Source organism: Ictidomys tridecemlineatus, chromosome 4 (genome assembly GCF_052094955.1).
Source record: "Ictidomys tridecemlineatus isolate mIctTri1 chromosome 4, mIctTri1.hap1, whole genome shotgun sequence".
NCBI lineage: Eukaryota > Metazoa > Chordata > Mammalia > Rodentia > Sciuridae > Ictidomys > Ictidomys tridecemlineatus.
Window position 1 is genome coordinate 183,977,918 of NC_135480.1, and position 21,170 is coordinate 183,999,087.

Sequence of the window (21,170 nt, forward strand, 5' to 3'; positions counted from 1 at the left end):
CTGAAGGGCACCTAGGTTGGTTCCACAGTTTAGCTGTTGTGAAGTGTGCTGCTATAAACATTGATGTGGCTGTGTCCCTGTAGTATGCTGTTTTTAAGACCTTTGGGTATAGACCAAGGTGAGGGATAGCTGGGCCAAATGGTGGTTCCATTCCCAATTTTCAAAGAAATCTCCATACTGCTTTCCATATTGGCTGCACCAATTTGCAGTCTTACCAGCAGTGTATGAGTGTACCTTTTCCCCCCACATCCTCACCAACACTTATTGTTGTTTGTATGCATAATAGCTGCCATTCTGACTGGAGAGAGATGAAATCTTAGAGTGATTTTGATATGCATTTCTCTGATTGCTAGTAATGATGAACATTTTTTCATGTATTTGTTGATTGATTGTATATCATCATCTGAAAAGTGTCTGTTCGGGTCCTTGGCTTATTTATTGAGTTATTTGTTTTTATTGGTGTTTAGCTTTTTGAGTTCTTTATAAACCCTAGCGATTAGTGCTGTATCTGATGTGTGAGGGGTAAAGATTTGCTCCCAAGATGTAGGCTCTGTATTCGCCTCACAGATTTTTTCTTTTGTGGAGAAGAAACTTTTTAGTTTGAGTCTATCCCATTTATTGATTCTTGATTTAAATTCTTGTGCCACAGGAGTCTTATTAAGGAAGTTGGGACCTAATCCCACATGATAGAGATTAGGGCCTACTTTTTCTTCTATTAGACGCATGGTCTCTGGTTTTATTCCTAAGTTCTTTCCTATTTGTATTTCTTTAATTTCCTTCTCTTGCCTGATTGGCTGAAGTTTCAAGGAGTATGTTGAATATGAGTGGTGAGAGTGGGCATCCTTCTCTTGGTCCTGTTTTTAGAGGAAATACTTTAAGTTTTTCTCTGTTCAGTATGATGTTGGCCTTGGGTTTGTCATATATAGCCAATATAATGTTAAAGTAAGTTCCTTCTATCTTTAGCTTCTGTCGTGTTTTAAAGATAATGGGCGTTAGGCTTTGTCAAATGTTTTTTCTGCGTCTATTGAGATAATCATGTGATTCTTGTCCATAACTCTATGTGGTAAATTATATTCATTGATTTGCATATGTTGAACCAACCTTGCATGACTGGTATGAGAACCACTTGATCTTGGTGCAGTATCCTTTTAATGTGTTTTTCTGTGTGGTTTGCCAATATTTTATTAAGATTTTTATATTTATCAAGGATATTGGCCAGAAGTTTGCTTTCCTTGATGTGTTATTGTCTGGTGGGAATTTTTTAAATTGAGGGAATCTTTTAAACATACTCCTTAATAATTAATGAATTAAAAAGGAAATTATAATAGAAGTTATAAAATATTTAGGACTCAAAGATATGAATGTACTGTATACTAAAATATACAAGCTATAGTTAAAGGGGTAGAATTAAATTTATAGCCTTAAAACCACTTAAGTGTGAAAAATACATTAAAAAAATCAAACTTTGAACTTGGAGAAAATTAAATAACAATACAGACAGCTTGAGAAAAGTGAAAAAAAGGAAATCAAAAGAAGAAATTAATGAAATAGGAAGCAACCAACAATTCCAAATGCTGATTCTTAAAAATTTAATTTTAAAACTAGTAAAATAAATGGCATCTAGCAAGACTGAGAAGAAAAGAGAAAAAGTAAAGACAATATGCAGTGTTCAAACCCATGATGTCTTACTCTTTGTGTACAAACTCATCAGCCAAAATTAATCCTAGCTTTAAAGCCCAAGGTAATGTTGCAGACCCATGGTGTACTTTAGTCACAGGCATTATTTACTGGTAACCTGACAGGGTGGGTGGCATGTACTCTTCTGTGCCATTGACCCCCCTTCCTCTCAACAATCCTATTTTATGATGAGTGTTCCCATTTTATAGTTTGTTTGTCTTTACTCTTCTCTTAGGAAACTAGATGGGGTTTTTGTTTGTTTGTTTCTGAATGGATTGAAAAATAATTGGGGAAAAGAAGCCACAGAAAGTTTAGAGATATTTCTGTTTGGGAATAAAAATTCACATTCTAGTTAAATTGTCTTTGTGTTATTTTTACGTTGTTTATATATTTAAATGGTTTGGGTTTTCTCACAAATCCTTCATTGTCCAAAACATGGCTTTCATAAAATCTTTAGCATTCTCTTCTATCCTGTCTATTCTAGTTCTGTTATTTTTCTCTTCCAGCTCTTTGATGAGAGACTTTAGAGGCTAATACTTTGAGGAGTGTTCTGGACTAACTTACTAGACAGGCCATGATCTCGCCTGAACTCAATTTCAGTGTGACAACTTGATAGGACAGGACAGGTAGCTATTCTGCTGACCAGCATTTGATTTGGGAGGGTGGAAGTTAAAGATGGGTGGATATGTCTGATGACAAAATAAGCAATTTCTTGAATAGGAGTATGCAGAATAAAATAGGGACAAGCAGCTGGTGGGTCTAAGCTATATCTTGTTTCTTTCTCAGCTATGAGATTTGCTGTGGCTATCTTTTCACAGGAGCCAGCTGGGACAGCCCTTTAACTGCCACAACCCATTGGTTTTTGTAGAAGGCACTTGTTGCTATCTTTTGAGTTTGTTTGGTCTCATTTTTATGTATGGCTTTATGTTTCTTTGGTGGTAAAACATGATATTCAAAGGCAGAATATATAAGAAATGACCTTTTCTTGGAGAACATCTCAGGTCCTATTTCCACAATGTTATTTAATCTAAACTCTAATATGTTATTTTTAATTAATTTTATGGTACTAAGGAATTGAACCCAAGAGGCTCTTTACCACTGAACTTCTATTTTGAGACAGGGTCTAACTAAGTTGCCCAGACTGACTGAATTTGCAATCCTGCCTCACCCTACTTAGTAACTAAGATTATAGGCATATATCACCATGCCTGGCTAATCCTCTAAAGTTTTAAATTTCTGTGATATCTTCTGTTGCCACTTCAGGTTTCATTACTGAAAGTTCATTCTATGTTGTGAAGAGAAGCAGCATTTCTCAAGAAAAAAAACAATACCGAATATAGGGAGGTATATGTGTACGTGTACACACACACACACACACACACACACACACACACACAGCTTACTTCAAGCAGACCTGCTAGTTTTAGCTTTCCTATGCAATACATTGGATTTAATCTACTTGATCCAAAATGCCTTTTAGAAACATGTCCTGGTTTAATTACTGAAACTTACCTTCTAATTGTTGTAGTTCTACAATAGATATAGTTAAATTCATTATAACTAACATTCCTTAGGCTAGTTTAAAGATATTTTTTAGCATTTGAGGGAAAAGTAAGAAAGACAAACTATAGGTAGGATCTTGAAGATATGGAACAACAGGAAAAACCTGGGAATGCAACTTGGAGTCATTCTTATTCTATATCCTTAGGAAATTGAGGTTGTACAAGAAAAGAAAACAATTTTTCTTTATCTTTTGGTAACTTTGCTTTGACACCTCTTTCCCTAGTAATCCCACAGAAATTCTAGGACTTTCATTTGTATAACTTAGATACATTTCCATCTCTGAACTGATTATTATAAATTACTGTTAGATTTTTCTTACCCGTCTCTGAATCTTAGGGGATGGGTTAGCTATTACTCATATGAATTGGAAATAAGGGAGGAAAATTGGGGTGGTGTTAGCATTTGAAGAGAAAGGAATGTTGGACAATTAAAAGTATCAAATGTCCACTTTCTCTATTCCCAAAGCTGCTTAGTCGGAAAGGGCTGTCCTTCAACCAAGAATGCACTAGTAACTGGGTTCTCCTGCTGGACCTTCCACTGTGGGAGCCTAACCCCTCCCCACAATGCCTCTGTTCTACCACAGATACCTGTTTCCCAAGTTTACACTGTGCTGGACTGAATTTGTAGACATGAAGGTCAATGTGCCCTGTGAAACCATCGAATACATTGAAGCCAACTATGGTAAGACCTGGAAGATTCCTATAAAGATATGGGACTGGAAGAACTCTCCCCCCAATGTGCAGTCCAATGGAATCTGGCCTATTTCTGAGTGGGATGAGGTCATCCAGTTGTACTGAAATAATAAGTTGAAATAGGAGAAGCTTTTTCTTGAAAAAAAAATGTTCGTAACTGTTTAAAAGACTACATGTCTATTTGTCAAACATAAGCAGGATCCAAAGGAAAAACATGACAAGTTTTAAGACTGAAAGAATCCTAACCCTTGAGCCATCTGATGTAATTATCTCATTCAGCATTCACTTAGTTTCTGTGTGTCAGATAAAATACTAGGTTACAGTGGAGAAGCAGAGACAAATGATCAAATGCCTGCATTGTTCCTGTCCCTTTGGTAAGCACCCCTGTTTTCCTTTGATGGAAGTTTTCCACCTTTTGAAGAGCTGAATTAGAATATAATATATCCTATAATTTTTTTAAAATGTTAAGTAATTCTTGGACTGGAAGATGAGCTTATCAGGCAAAGCTAATGAATGGTATATTCATGAAAAAGAACAATGTATTCCTGTTCTTAGTGTTGAAGCTTGTATAATAGTGCTACCTTTAAGAATGTGGCATCTGAGTTAATTTTCAAGTGATCAGACTTTAGGTAGCATCAGGAAAAGATTGTTGCAGACTCATTTGACAAGCCATATGATGCAAATTGATTTAGAGCATAGGGTATTATTCTATAAGGGAAGGTGGGAGCTCATTTTGAGTTTTGTCAAGATAAGTAAATTTCATATATTTACTATTTTCATATTTGAAGTGAGAAGAAAGCTGATGCTTTTGTGATACTTAAATTTTCAACTATGGTGAGAATATTTTCATTGACCCTTGATGCACTTGTTGGTATATTATTCAAGCAAGACCATGCTACCAGACATGATTTTGAAGAGATGTGATTTCACAAAACTCACTTTCCTATTTCACTCTCAACCACTGTCTTAGGTAAGAATATGAACTATTCATGGACATCTTCTATTTTCTCAGTTTATAACCCTTGCATTTCCAAATTAGTGTTGACCCTAAGATATTAATAGAAATACCTCTAATTTTTCTAAATTTACCCTTCATTGTATTTATTCATCAGTCACAGCTCCTTATCTTTAATTTATACACAATAAACTAATTTAAGTGGCAAAAAGCTGTTCTTTTTCCTCTTCTAAAACTGCTTCAGATCTCCAAAATGAAAGGTAAATAATGAACCTGACAACTATTCCCCATCCTGGACTATACTGTTTATAAAGCTGTGTCTCTCTCTCTCATTGTTCAATCTATGGAGTATCTATGGGGCAAGAACTCAGACTTCCCTGCTTTCTCAAGTACCGTCTACTTTGGAACCCTTCATTCCCCTGCCCATTTCAAGATATACCCCTGAGTGGGCTGGGATGACTTCCCTATCTCTTTACTAGTAGTCGCTTGAATGATGTATTCTCTTGAGTGATAAAGGGAAATGCAGGTACAGTGAGCCTCGGGAAAAGAAGCTAAGTCTCATATCTTATCTGTGCTACTTAAAACTGTCTTCTGGGCTGACATGGTAGACTTTTTTCTGTAACAAGAATAACAGGTCTTAATTTGAAAAACAACATGAAGATTTTCTTTGATGGATGGTAACCAACATTCTATCTCTCCTAGGATGCATTCTCAATGTAAAATCATTGGGTCTTTTCATAAATAAACGGGTTTTCAGGGATCTTTATAGATTACCAGCAGTACCCAAATGATAGGTTATCGTAATCATCTTTCTCTTTGTTAGAAAATCAGCCCATAGACTATAAATCAAGTTTTAAATATCCAACTCTAATTTCATTTTTCACACCCCAAAACAATATAAGAGATAATAATTGTGTTCTTGGGTAAAATCCACTCTACTTAGAGTGCTGTTTCTTTGTGCTTGGCATCTGGAACTCCATATTCTTCACATTCCTGCCTAAATTGGGGTTTCCAAATGTTTGCCAGGAAATCCTTCCCAACAAGTTCATGTTGTTTCTCTTGTATCTGTCTCAGGAGTATGAGATTTGGAAATGTGAAAAAACAAGATATCTTAGTCCAGTTGGTAAATATTCCATATTCTTCCTTACATAGATCAAGGCTGCTGAGATACCTTGTCTTCCTTCTGGTTTTACAGACGGCTTTAGCTCTTGGGCTCCATTCTAATTTGGAGAAATGAAAGCCTTTCCCCAGAATATGAATAGAGCTAAACTTACCTCTGATACTGATTCAGCGTTACTTCAGCCTGTGCTTCTTAACATTTGAACTTGGCTGAGTGTTCAGAGACCCTGAGTTAAGTGTATCCCTCATCAATATCTCATCAGATCACTTTTCTTTCCTTACTTAAGTATTCCAGCAGTCATTTTCCTAATCTGATCATTTTCAGTTCCAGTTTGCCTGGTTTACCCGAAGAAAACCTCTTATATTAACTTATTGGTATTTAGACACTGTGAATGTTTCCAGAACGATCCTGAGAAGCAAGAACAGTCAACTGAGTTGCAAGTTGACAATCAGTCCACTGAGAAAGCCTTTCAGTCCTTCTCTAAGCTTGAGCATTTATCCTTATCCTCCATCTACTCCAACAACTGATTCCTGGCCCCTGGAATAAAATAGTAAGTTCCCCAAATTGAGTATTCCTAATAGCTGAGCAGTGAGAATGCAGGTTTCCCTGATTCCCTAGCTACAAACCCTGAAAAGTGAACACTAGGTAATAAAATACATGCCAGCATCCCCCCAAATAACTTAACATTTAAGTGAAAATCATCCTGCTCTTGAATCTTTAAAACCAAAAGGAGCTTTAGTGCAATATTCATTGTAACTCTCTTATTTTATAACTAGTAAATAAGAAATATTCTGAGCAAGAAACAGCTGAAGCTAAAACACAAGAGTGCCATGACATCTAGTCCAGTGTTTCTTTCATTACTTACATCCCCATACAACATCTTTGACCCTTTCAAAATGCTTGACAGAGGAGTTACCCAGTGTTCAATGATATAGTTTCAGGGTTTTTTGCCATTCCCCACTTAATATCTTTTTGCTCCGGTTGAAACCCCAAGGTGACAAAGAGGTTAGGGAAGGAATGTTTCTTTGTTGTCCAAAATTTTTAGGCTACCTTCTTTATCTGAAAAAAAAAAAAAAAAAAAAAAAAAAAAAAAAAAACCTTGTCTCCCAAAAATAAAATTGTTCATACCTGGAAATACCAGCCTTTGGTACCTGATTCTCCAGAGCTCAAGATGTATTCCATTGATGTTTTACCCCCTTGTATTTCCCCAGAGAACCATCAGCACCAATTTGCTAAGTGCCCCTCTTTGAAGAGTCCCTCCCCTTCATGAAGCAGCCTTTCATGTGGATCTTTCTATCTCAAGCCCTTTTCTTCCTGAAAGATCTTTACCCTTCAAAGAGAACAATAGTTAGATGTAAACAGAGTACATTGCAATTTTCAGGACTTTTTTTTTTTTCCCCCCTGCTTGGCTGGAAAGGAAATTGGAGTATCTAGTTTCTTTCTGCTTTTGGTTATTTATAGTGATTATTTCTTATGAATGCAAGTAGTTAACAATAGACTGTGCTCATTTCTTTTTAAATTTGTGACTCCAAATCATTATTTCTATTCTTACACAACAACAAAGCCTCAATGCACATAGGATAGGCTGAAAACTGCATATCTCAGCAGGGGTTTATAGATTGGATACCAAAGTTGAATCTGAAAGATACACTTGGAATAAGTTCTCAGCTCCAATCTAAAATGTCATCTAATATCACAAGCCTAAGGCTACAAATTTTTCTAAGTTTCCCCAAGTTTCACTTTCTAGAAAATAAACAGCTTCTTCATCCTAAATGTTGTAAATCCCTAGGGGAAATCTTATCTCAAAAACATCCCTCCTTCTAACACATATTCATAGTTGTAGCTGCTTAAAGGCATGGAAAAACTCCAGTTACTGAAAGAATTTCTCTAAAGAAATGACATAGGAAAGACAGTAGAATGAATTGGACCTAACTTTCCTATGTTCATATGTGAATACACAACCAGTGAAACTCCACATAGTGTACAACCACAAGAATGGGATCCTAATTAGAATAAGTTATGTTCCATGTATGCATGCTATGTCAAAATACACTGTACTGCCATGTATATCTAAAAAGAACAAATTAAAAAAAAAAAAAAAACAAGGCTGGGGTTGTGGCTCAGTGGTAGAGACTTTGCCTAGCACAGGTGAGGCACTATATTTGATCCTTAGCACCACATAAAAACAATAAATAAAGTAAAGGTTAAATTCTTTAAAAAGAGAAAAGAGAACATACCAATTATCACATCAAAAAAAAAAAAAAGTCACAGTGACTTTCTTTACTTTCCTCCTCTTCCTCTATTGTTAAAACCTGGGCTGGCTGGGTCACCTGTAACATCTCTATTATGGAAGGTAACATGTTAGTATAAAAAAGACCACAAGTGGGCTGGGGCTGGGACTCAGTGGAAGCACACTTGCCAGGCACGTGTGAGGCACTGGGTTCGATTCTCAGCACTGAATAAATATAAATAAAATAAAGGTCTGTCAAAAACTAAAATAAATAAATAAAAAAATAAAAATAAAAGTCTCAAGCTTTTGAGCACTGTAGGAGTTTGAATCCCATTTTATTATGTGGGATTTATAGCGTGGAGATGGGGGGCTCTCAGCCTCTGTTTACATGAGTCAATTGGGGGAAATTGTGCTTAATTCTAAGGGATTTTAGAAAGAGTCAATGAAATGTGTAAACCTAGGATTAAGTAAATATTCAAGAAATGTGCCACTTCCTAATTCCATGTTGTTTTTTGTAATTATTCAAATGGGATTACAGAAATTGTAGGTCAGGATAAAGTGCCAAGTGATTTGCTTAAGAAAAAAATTATTTTATCCACTCATTGCATGTCAAATTGTATAGTTTTATGAAATTCAAAGACATTACCACATTGACTCTTTTCTAAATAGAACTTGTATTATCATTTTGTTGATCAAGCTGTTGTCTCTTAATACTATCTCTTATGAAATTAGTTTCTTGATCCCAAGTAGTTCTTTGATTTAGTGTCTGCTCTGAGCTGAACTCATTTTTCAATATTCTAGCTTTACCCAGAGGATTTTGGAAAATGAAAGAATTTGGAATACTTAGTTTTATTTATTTATCTATGTTGTGATATGGGTGTAACTCAGTGACAGAACACTTGGCTAGAGCATGTATGCAGCTTTAGGTTCAATTCCCAGAACCACCAGAAGTGGGGAGATGATCTATGCCTTTTTATTGTCAGAGAATTGAAAATACTCCTATCCACTGTCCCAAAATTTGTTTCTATCTCAACTAGACAAGAATCAGCAAGGTATGAGATACCATTTTAAGCTACTCACCATCAGACTGGAATCTTAATTATAATTTATAAGTGAAGCAGATCAATTCATTTGTGATACCTTTGTACAAAAATCAAAAAGGCAAGTACAAATTTTCTAATGAGAAATCTGTTTCTGAACTTTCAGATATAGCCTAGAATTCCCACCACTCCTGTAACTTCTGAACCCAATGGAGTGTAGGTAAAAAAAAAGCCTTTAGCCCACCAAACTTCCATATACTCATAAGCATCTCCCACAAAAGTGTTGAAAAGGGGCTATAAAGAGAACTAGAACTATAGTATTTTGTTGTATAAAATAAGGTACTCACACGCCTTTTAAAAAATTAAAGATCTTATATCTTTCTAATGATTTATTCTGAGCATGGAGATACTTCATGTGTTTGTTATTTGAAAATCATGTAGCTCTTTGTGTGTTCCTTCCAATTCATAACTATAAAACATGTATAGGAATTTTTAAACATGAGTAGATTTCAGGGTATGCTTACCTGTTTACTATTTGATTTTATCTTCAGGTATAGATACTTTGTGGTACTACTGAAATTACCTTTAATAATATTATTTTGACCAAAATTTGTAATATATAATTTACTTTGAAGTGATGAATAAAATTTTTTCTAATCTCTTGAGATATCTCTTGTAATTATTTTCAAAATTTTAAGTAAGAATAACAACCACTAGCATTTCATAAATAATCTGGTAAAATAGTTATTTTGCCATCAATACAGTATTTCTAAAAATTAAGTCCAGGAACTTCAGAGGTCTACATACATGTACTTGGGAATTTTTTGTTTGTTTTGTTTTTTAAAACATATTTTTAATTATGAAATATTTTTGTGTTTTTGGTTTTTTAATTTATTTTTTAAATACACAACAACAGTGGAATGCATTACAATCGTTATTATACATATAAAGCACAATTTTTTGTATCTCTGTATATAAAATATGTTCATGTCAATTTATGCCATTCTACATGTACTTTTTTTGCATTACAATTCTTAATACACATATATACCACAATTTTTTCATATCTCTGTTTGTATATAAGGTATGTTGGCACCAAATTCAAGTCTTCATATATGTATTTTGTATGGTGATGTACTTGGAAATTTAAGTTTTCAGGGATACAGTATGCCCTCCAAAGAACACCAGGAAGACACCTATAATCACACAAAGGTTTATTAGCTCTTGGTAGCAAAAGAAAATGCCTACCATGAGGGACCATAATATAATATATTTCAGAAGGAAAGAACTAGAAACATCTTTTATAGAATTTGAGCCAAAGACAGATTGTGAAGAGTAACTGGTGGAACAGAAGTACCACAGGGCCTGGAGTTTTTGAAGTCTTAGTTCGTGTAAATTCAACAATGTCTAAAAAGGAATTATATACCAAGACCAGTGGTATTTATTCCAGATACAAATTGCTATATCAACATATAAATCAGTCAGTATAATACAGCTAAAGAAGAAAATAATAGGATCATATAAATAGACACGGAAAAGGGGTTTAACAAGATCTAGTCTCCATTTGTGATTGAAGAAAAAAAAATAAGTTAGAAAAAGGGAATGACCTCAACTCAATAAAGAACAAGCTGATAATCAAACACTTATTAACTTGATAAATAGCATCTAAAGTAAAAGATTGAATTTGTTTCCCCTAGCATTGGGGAGAAGGCAAGAATGTCTGCTCATACTAATTTTAACAATCTAATACTGTTCTAGCCACTACAATAAAGCAAGAAAAATATAAATTGGAAAGAAATGTATCTCTTTATTTCCAGGTGACATGGTTGTCTACTTAGATAATACCAAGGAATCTTTTTATTTTTTAAAAAATGAGATCAAGGAGGAAACAGCCTCATGGAAGGGACAATATCATAGCAGCTGAGAGTGAACTAAAACAACAGTTCTGCAGTGACCAATGGAGGTAAGAAGACTGGGAAACTGCCAATAGGCAACTCAGAGAGCTGTAGACCAGGTGAAAACCAAAGTAATGTTTCCAGAGTAGAAAGAGAATTAATAAAAGTAATAGATGGTGGTCATGCAGTGGCTCAGCAGAACAGGGGAAGTTCTCCAAAAAGCCAAAAGAAATTTTCCTTTTTTTTTTTTTTTAAAAAAAAGAGAGTGAGAGAGACAGAGAATTTTTTAATTTTTTTTTTTTTTAAGTTTTTGGCTGACACAACATCTTTGTTTGTATGTGGTGCTGAGGATCGAACCCGGGCCGCACACATGCTAGGCGAGCGCTACCACTTGAGCCATATCCCCAGCCCCAAAAGAAATTTTCCCAACAATGTTTAAGAAAAATCTGTCCAACAAATTTTTATCTAAGCAGAAAATAAGCTTAGGTACAATGCCCTTCACTAGTATAGGAGAAAGTCCTGGCACTCTCCAGTTGGAGAAAGCCCTAGCATTCTCCGGAGGAAATAAAGTGGCAATAGATCATGCTGTTTGGACTTCATGAATGAGAGACTAGTAATCCTTATACATTACCTTTGTTTTCATATTTTGCTATTTTTTTCTTTATACTTTTTGTCTTGATCTTTAAATAATTGTTTTTTGGATGCCCAAGATCTAACAGCCACATAGACTCTGCTTTTCAGTGAATCAATGGGTTCTCATGCCTTGAATCAGTCTGTAACACAGGAGAGAGACTATAACACAGACTTGGGAGAAACTCAGGATAGCCATGGCAGCTGCAGTTGCTGGTATATCAGTGTAAGAGTAGAAGAGTAAAAGGTGCTTTCATTTGGAAATGGTGGCCTAAACTCGGATAATGAATATGACTGCTGGGAAGGGAAACTGGGATGAGGGTCAGAAAGAAAATAGTAATCCTCCCCCCACAAAAATCTATGACCAGACAGACTGGAGTAAAGACTGTCATATTCCACAACTTTCCCCTAGCACACAGAGGCTTTCAGAATGAGAAGTGTGACATTATCCAGGTCAGTCTACAGGTAGAGCAAGCAAGAAGACTAATCAGCAGTCCTTCCAGATTTAGACTTTCTCTCCCAGACACAATGACAAAACCATTTGGAGGATGAAATCTGTTTAAATAAGATAATGCTTCCCCAACAGAGGCTGCAAGGCAGGGATGAGAAGCAGATATATAAATATACAGCCTCAAAAAATACAAGGAAACAAGCCAACAAGACACCTCTAAAAACATAATCCTGGGTCTGGGGTTGTGGCTCAGTGGTAGAGTGCTTGCTTAGCATGCATGAGGCACTGGGTTCAATCCTCAGCAACACACACACACACACACACACACACACACACGATATTGTGTTCACCTACAACTAAAAAATATATTTTTTAAAAAACCTATAACCCCCCAATAACTGAATACATACATGATGATGTAGATGAAGTCCCAAAGGACTCAAAAAGTTAATGGCTAAAATGATCAGTGAACTAAAAGAAGACTTAAGGAACAAGCTAAGAGAAAATATAGGATATGAAAGAGATTTCAATAAAGAGAGATTCTGAAAAAGAACAAATCCTGGAAATGAAATAATAAATTATTTAAAAATTTAGTTGGAAGTCTCACCAATAGATCAGATCTCTGAGATGGAAGAATTACAGATCTTGAAGTCAAGGCATATGAACTGTAGCATTCAGTCAACAATAAAGAGTTTGGGAGAAACTCAGGATAGCTATGGCAGCTGCAGTTGCTGGTATATCAGTATGAGAAACCATGATCAAAATATATTAAGAAATCTAAGGAAATGTTAAGAAACTGAATGTAAGAATCATTGTAATTAAGAAGAGAACTGAGATACAGAATAATAGATTTATAACCTTTTCAGTGAAAGAAACAATAGCAGAAAAAAGCTCCAAGCCTTGGAATCAGATGAACATTCAAATATAGGAAGCATTGGGCTGGGGATGTGGTTCAAGCGGTAGCGCACTCGCCTGGCATGCGTGCGGCCCGGGTTCGATCCTCAGCACCACATACCAACAAAGATGTTGTGTCCGCCGAGAACTAAAAAATAAATATTAAGAATTCTCTCTCTCTCTCTCTCTCTCTCTCTCTCTCTCTCTCTCTCTCTCTCTCTCCTCTCCTCTCTCACTCTCTCTTAAAAAAAAATATAGGAAGCATTTAGAACCTCAAATAGAAAAGATCAAAGATGAACCTTTTCATGACATAATTAAAATGCACAATGTACAGAACAAGGATGAATTTTAAAAAGACTTTTGAGAAAATTGTCCAGTTTCATTTAGAGGTAAACCAATCAGGATAATTGCAGAAACTCTAAAATCTGTGAGTACTTGGAAAAATGTTTTTCAAGCCCTGGAAGAAACTGCCACCCAAGATTGCTGTATCCAGTAAAGCTGTCCTTCAGAATTGAAGAAGAAATAAAAACCTTTCAAGATAAAAATAAACTAGAACTTATGAGTTAAGCCAGCATTACAGAAAATACTTAAAGAAATCCTATGCAACAGAACTGAAAAACAAACTCCAGAGCTCATGAAAGGATGAGCCTCATTAAAAGAGTAGTTAAGCAAATAAAGATTAGGACCAAAGTAAACATCAGAAATAAAAATGGCAGGAAAGAAATAATAACACCAAATATAAAATGGTCTTAACTCTTCAGTTAAAAGACATTTTAGACTGGCAGAGTGGATTAAGAGACAATATCCAACTATATGTTGTCTACAAGAGATTCATCTCACAGGCAAAGACATCCATGGCTGGCAGTGAAAGGATGGAAAATGATATTCCATGCAAATTGAGCCTGAAAGCAAGCAGAAGTGGCCACTCTAATATCCAACAAAGCAGACTTCAAGCCAAAATTAATCAGGAGAAACAAAGACCTTCATACTGGTAAAGAGAACAATACAAGATAGACCAATAGTATATGCCCCAAACTTCAGTGCATTTAGTTACATAAAACTAACACTACTCAACATAAAGACTCAGATCCAAGTGCAAGTAATACTGGGTGATTTCAACACACCTCTCTCACTAATAGAAAAGTCATTAGAACAAAATCATTAAAGATTTTTCAGACCTAAGAAATTCAGTAAATCAAATGAACTTAACAGACATCTGAATATTCAGCCCAATACAATCAAATTCACTTTCTTCTCAGTTGCTCACGGAATCTTCTCCAAAAGAGATCATATTTCAGGTTACAAAGCAAGTCTTAGCAAATACAAAAAGACAAATATAATCCCATCTTATCAAATCATAATGGAATAGAATTGAAATAAACTATAATAAAAACCATATAAACATACATAAACACAGATTGATGAAAAGATCATAGAAGAAATCAGGTGAGAACATTTTAAATGCCTAAAATCAAAAGAAATATAAAGATACAACCAACATACCAGAATCTCTGGGACACCATGAAGGCAGTCCTGAGAGGAAAGCCTATGAGTGCCCTTTTAAAAAAAAAAAAAATCAGAAAGATCCTGTGTTATCTTTTCACTGCTGTGACTTAAATACCCAACAAAAACAACTTAGAGGAGGAAAAATTATTTGGACTCATAGTTTTAGAGGTTTACTCCATATTCAAAGAAATCTATTGTTCTGGGCCCAAGGTGACGAAGAATACCATGGTAAAAAACATGGCTGAGGAGCACTACTCTATTCATGGCAGTCAAGAAGCAGAGGGGAGGGCTGGGGTTGTAGCACAGTGGTAAAGCACTTTCCTCCCACAAATGAGACACTGGGTTCAATCCTCAGTACCACATAAAAATAAATAAAGTATTGTGAACATCTACAATAAAAATATCTTAAAAAAAAAAAAGGCACAGGGGATAAGGGAAGGGACCATAAGGAAGATGAACCCTTTCCAGATACGACATCAATGAACCACTATCTCCAGCCACAGTTACTACTAGTAAGTCCATTTAAACTAGGACAAGCTGATTAGCTTACAGCTACCACAATCCAATCATTTCACCACTGAATGTTCCTTCATTAACACAGGAGCTTTGAAGGAGCACCTACATTCAAACAATAACAGATTGTAAATATGCAGCCTAATGATTCATCCTCACATCCTAGAAAAACAAGAACAAACCAATTCTAAAAACAAAAGTAGGGAGGAAATAATATCAGAGCTGAGATTAATGAAATAGAGAATAAAACAACAATACAAAGGATCAATATAGCAAAGAGCCAATTCTGAGCAAGATTGTATAAACTCTTAGCCAAATTAATCAAAATAGAAAAAAGACTCAAATTTTAAAAACCCAAAGCCAACATCATAGTGAATAGGGAAAAACAGATAGCATTTCCTCTGAAACCAGGAATAAGAAAAGGATGTCCACTCTCATTAATTCCATTAAATATAGCTTTTAAAACTTTAGCCAGAAAAATCATGCAAGAGAAGGAAATAAAAGGAATACAAATAGGAAAGAAAGAAGTCAAATTGTCACTGTTTGCAGATGATATGATTCTATAATTGGAAGACCCAAATAACATACCAGAGGACTTCTTAGCACTGATAAACAAATTTGGCAATTTGAAAAGGATATAAAGTCGATACACAAGAATCAATAAATTTTCTATATACCAGTAATGAATCTGCTGAAGAAGAAATTGGGATGAGAATTCCATGCACAATAGCCTCTCCCCCAAAATATAATATTTAGTAATGAATCTACCAAGGTGAAATACCTCTAAATAAAAACTGTAGAATACAGAAGAAATTGAAGACATTAGAAAACAGACCTTGCCACAGTCTGGCTGGGCACAAAATTACGAGCCACTCAAGCAGGAACAAACTTTATTTTTGAAACTGCCGCCAATGCCCCATATGCTCCCGGGAAGATTGCCGACTGACCCATGCGGCGTTCTCCCGGACCCCCACAGGAAGTCCCTCCTCCAGAATTCCCTCCTACCACACTTCCCCAACCAATGGGAACTCTCCAGGAGTCCCATAGTAGGCTGAGGTGGACAGCAGGAGTCCAATATTCATATGAATGCAGATCTTAACATAATCATATCATCTCAATGGCTTGCTGCGTCACCTTTCAACCAAAAATATGCATCATATTACTTGGCTATGGCTCTTAGCATCTCCCCCCTTCTGTTTAATTAAGCAACAAGAAATTTGGCTAGGGACCGTGCCTGTTAGATTTGTCCAATTCAACATATGGTTCTTACCCATCATCAGATGAACTGACCTCTAGGCGTCAGCCTCCTGTCTTAGGTTGATACCACTGCAATTGGATCTTACCTGTCACTGACTACCATCCAGCATATAGCCATACTTGTGAATAGGCCTATGCACCAGTGGGTGGGTGAGGTCCTTTGCCTCACCTCCTTTGGCCCCCAAATTTGGCCTTGGTGCCGGTGGGGGGGTGAGGTCCTTTGCCTCACCTCTGTTGGCCCCCAAATTTGGCCTTGGTGCCGGTGGGGGGGAGCGGTGAGGTTCTTTGCCTCACCTCTGTTGGCCCCCAAAATTAGACCATCACTAGTAGAAGGGAGGAGGATACAGAAATGTCAGGACACCAAGCCAATTGACGGCTCCTTAGGAAAAATTGCATCACCGTTGACACATCAGCAAACATAGGCCAGCACTACCATAATTCACTGCATCAACAGATAGAGCACAATGCATTCAAGTGATACATAGTCCAGGCAAGTTTTGTAAGCAGTTCAAAGCGGAGGAATCTATCAATATGTCCATTTCCTCCCAAAATAAATCGACTCAGTGATTGTTCTCTTAATCTTTTTTCTTTCCTAAAGCCTTGTCTAGCCCTAGTAGTGGGCGTGTTAGGATTGATGTTATTTGTTAATGTCAAACCTAATTGATCTAGGACATCTCGTCCCCATAAATTTATAGGAAGATGATCCAATTCATAGGGCTGTATAGTTCCTTCACATCCTTCAGGATCCTTCCAATCTAATACCATTGCACTTCTATGGGGATTAGTTGCCACTCCTAGGCCTCGAAGCATTTGAGTGGCTTGTTGTAATGGCCAATGTTTTGGCCATTCTTGACGAGATATGATGCTAAGGTCAGTACCTGTGTCCAGTAGCCCATTAAATTCATGTCCTTGAATATTTAGTTTTAGCATTGGGCGAGAATCTAAATTTAAAGACAGCATAGCCTAATCCACACCTGTGGAGCCTAATCCCCTGGAACCTCTTTCTACAGAACGACTGGAAAATTTATCATGCAGGCTGGGTATTATTAATAATAATACCTATTAATAATATTATTAATAATAATACCTTGGGGAAGAGGTCCTTTTACTCCTGTAGGAATGATTTGAACTCCCATCTCTGGAGTTAGTACTGCTCTGGCAGAGGCACAGATGTCCAACCCTGCGCTCCCTCTAGTTTGTCTGATGAGGGATTTAATGGATAATGTGTCCTGGGCACTACCCTGATGGTGTTGCTGGGTTCCTCCATTGCCCTGTATATTTGTGGTTGTGGGCCCCGGAGCATTGGGCCCCCCAGTCCATTTTTTGGCAATGGAGCCTGATGCCTTTCTCCACAATATCGTGGGTAAATACTTGGTCCTTGTCCATTTTTTGATAATGGAGTACCCTCTATGGTGGTTTGAGAACGGCATTCATTAGCCCAATGTCTCCCTCTACGGCATTGTGGGCAAATACCCGGTATTCTATTCCTTTGATACCTAGCTTTGTTAAACCCTCCTCCTGGGAGCAACTCCTTTTAAAATGTCCTGTTTGTTCACAATTGTAGCATGTTTTTGGCCTGGCATCTAAAGCCTGTTGAACTGCTGCCAAGACTTAACCTTGTTCATTAATGTCTCTACATAATTTAATATATGTGTTTAAATCTTCATGTTTCCATGGTCTAATGGCCTCTCTGCAGCAACGATTTGCTTGATCATAAGCCAGTTGTTTTATAAATGGCATTGCCTGTTCTGTATCCCCCAAAATTCTGGAAGCCTTTTGAATAAGCCTATCTACAAATTCAGCGTAAGGTTCATTAGTTCCTTGTATTACCTTAGATAATTGTCCTTGTAAATCTCCATGCCCCTGTAAAGTTTTCCATGCCTTAACCGCATCTACAGCAATTTGTGCGTATATGCCAGGATCATATTCAATTTGTTGCCGTTGACCCTCATAAGGTCCTTTTCCTAACAACATATCTAGATTTCTTTGAGGGTAACCTGTTGCTGCATTTTGCCTAGCTGTCTCCGTGCAAAATTCCTCATTGGCAACCTTCCATAACAAATATTGTCCTCCATTTAGCACAGATTGACACATGTTAACCCAATCTGCTGGCGTCATGTCCAAGTTGGTAATGGATTCAACCATGCTCACAGTGAAGGATGCTTGCGGACCGCAGGTTGTTACAGCCTCCTTTAATTGCTTCACTGTTTTGAAATCTAAAGCATGGTGAATTCGTTGCCCTCCTGCCTGCTCAAGTACAGGGCATGCTAATCTTTGGGGTCCTGCCTCAGGATTCCGTCCATCAACCACGGGAGCTGAGGGCCACTCAACTGTAGATGGGGCTGTTGGTTGAATCATGCCCTCTAGTGATGGAACGGAGTTAGTAGCAGCCTCCTGTTGTAATTCCCCCCCGATGGTTGTTTGTCCTTCAAGCTTTCTTCCTTTAAATTTCCTCTGTTTCACTAGCTTGAGAGACCTTCTCTTTTGCTTGACCTAACATGTTTTCTACCATAGTCTGGACCTCTAACAATTTACTTAACAGTCTTTCGGTTTGTTTTTTACTAATTTCTAATCTACTATAAAGGTAACGCAACCCAATAAGATAACATAAAACAAAAACCGAAACAGAATGAAACAAAAACTGAACAAAAAATTGTTGTATCAATTTTCTCTTTCTCAGGACCAAACAACTTCAAACCTTGAGCCAACCATTTTTCCCAGTTTGCCTGAGAAAGTTCTAAGGATAGGCAGCTTGAAACAAAAACAAAATAAATCAAAACAAGAACACATTGTTTTTTGAAATGGTCACCCATTCTCTTGCCTTCCCTCAGGGGTGAGCAATTTTACTCACCTCCAAGCTTCAGGTGTCGCCCGCAAGGGCCACCAATTGCCGCAGCCTGGCTGGGCACAAAATCACAAGCCACTCAAACAGGAATAAACTTTATTTTTGAAACTGCCGCCAATGCCCCGTACGCTCCCGGGAAGATTGCCGACCGACCCACGCGGCATTCTCCCGGACCCCCACAGCGTTCTCCCAGACCCCCACAGGAAATACCTCCTCTGGAATTCCCTCCTACCGCACTTCCCAACCAATGGGAACTCTCCAGGAGTCCCGTAGCAGGCAGAGGTGGACAGCAGGAGTCCAATATCCAGATGAATGCAGATCTTAACATAATCATATCATCTCAATGGCTTGCTGGCATCACCTTTCAACCAAAAATGCATCATATTACTTGGCTGTGGCTCTTAGCAAGACCTCCCATATTCTTGGCTAGGTAGTATTGATATTGTTAAGATGGTCATATTAACAAAAAAGTAATCTAAAGATTCAATACAATCCCCATCAAAGTATCTATGACATTCTTCCCAGAGCTACAAAATACAGTCCTAAAATTTGTATGAAATAACCAAATACCCATGATAACCAAAGCAATTCTAATCAAGAGCAGTGCTGCAGTCATCACCAAACCAGATTTCAAATTATAATACATGGCTGTAGTAACAAAAACAGCATGGTAATGGTATAAAATAGACTCATTGACCAATGGAATAGAATAAAGGACACAGAGACAAATACATATAGTCTCCTGATCCTTGACAAAGGTACCCAAAACACATATATGATGGAAGAAAAAACAGCCTTTTTAACAAATAGTGCTGGAAAAACTCTATGTTCATATGTGGAAAAATGAAACTAGATCATGCTCTCTCACCCTGCACAAAAGTCAACTCAGAGTGGATAAAAAACCTGGACTTGGACCAGTAACTTTGTAACTATTAGAAGAAAATATAGAGTCAACATTTACATAAAGGTACAGGTAATGTCTTCCTCAATCAAACTCCTAAAACTCAGGAAATAAAACCAAGAATTAAGAAATTATATGATATCAGTTTTAAAAACTTTTGCACAGAAAACAAGAGCATTATGAGAGGACCCATGGAATAGGACAAAATCTCTACCAGCTGCTCCTTCAATAGAGGACTAATATCCAGAATATATAAAGAACTCAACTCACAAAACACAATAACTGAGCAAATGAACCAAACAGACATATCTTGAAAGTAGAAATAAAAATAGCCAATGAATACAAGAAAAATGTTCCACATCTTTAACAATCAGTGAGGTGAACATGAAACCATGCTGAAATTTCATAGCACACTAGTTAGAATGGCATTCATTAAGTATACAAATAATAAATGCTGGTGAGGATGCTGGGTTGGGGGAAGGAACACTCATACACTGTTGGAATTGTATATTAATACCATCAGTATGGAATTTCCTCAAAAGTCTAGGAATGGAGGCACTAGAATGACTCAGCTATACTACTGCTTGATATTTATCCAAAAGAACTACAGTCAACATTCTATAGTGATACATGCATACCCGTGTTTATAGGTTCTCAATTTACAATAGCCAAGTTATAGAACCAGCCTAGGTGTCTGTCAAAAGATGAATGGATTAAAAAATGTGATACTATACAATGGAGTTTTACCCAGTCATAAAGAAAAACAGTTACATCATATGCAGGAAAATGTATGAACAGAAGATCATAGTGTTAAGTAAAACAAACCAGTCTCACAAAATCAAAAATCAGCTGGGTGCAGAGGTACATGCCTGTAATCCCAATGGCTCAGGAGGCTGAGACAGGAGAATCGGGAGTTCAAAGCCAGGCTCAGCAATGGCAAGGTGCTAAGCAACTCAGAGAGGCCTCTGTCTCTAAATAAAATACAAAATAGGGCTGGGGAT

At 36.9% G+C, this 21,170-nt stretch overlaps 2 protein-coding genes across 7 annotated transcripts in view; both read left to right on the forward strand.

Moving 5' to 3' along the window:
- Nucleotides 1–21,170, forward strand: part of Fktn (fukutin) — a 98,658-nt gene that overhangs the window by 56,981 nt on the left and 20,507 nt on the right. For 4 of the 6 annotated variants that reach the window (XM_078047907.1, XM_021729394.3, XM_078047909.1 and 1 more), the window contains exon 11: nucleotides 3,824–9,942. In XM_078047907.1, the coding sequence (XP_077904033.1) occupies nucleotides 3,824–4,037 (214 nt within the window). In that variant the 3' untranslated portion in view covers nucleotides 4,038–9,942. Of the gene's footprint in view, nucleotides 1–3,823; nucleotides 9,943–21,170 lie in introns of those variants that run through there. The other 2 variants (XM_021729397.3, XM_040286129.2) reach the window with 2 other exon arrangements.
- Tal2 (TAL bHLH transcription factor 2) overlaps nucleotides 3,824–21,170 on the forward strand; it is a 40,996-nt gene continuing 23,649 nt past the window's right edge. Inside the window, exons 1-2 of the mRNA XM_078047910.1 lie at nucleotides 3,824–3,921; nucleotides 11,095–11,240. Coding sequence (XP_077904036.1) covers nucleotides 11,149–11,240 — 92 coding nt within the window. The 5' untranslated portion in view covers nucleotides 3,824–3,921; nucleotides 11,095–11,148. The remainder of the gene's footprint in view (nucleotides 3,922–11,094; nucleotides 11,241–21,170) is intronic.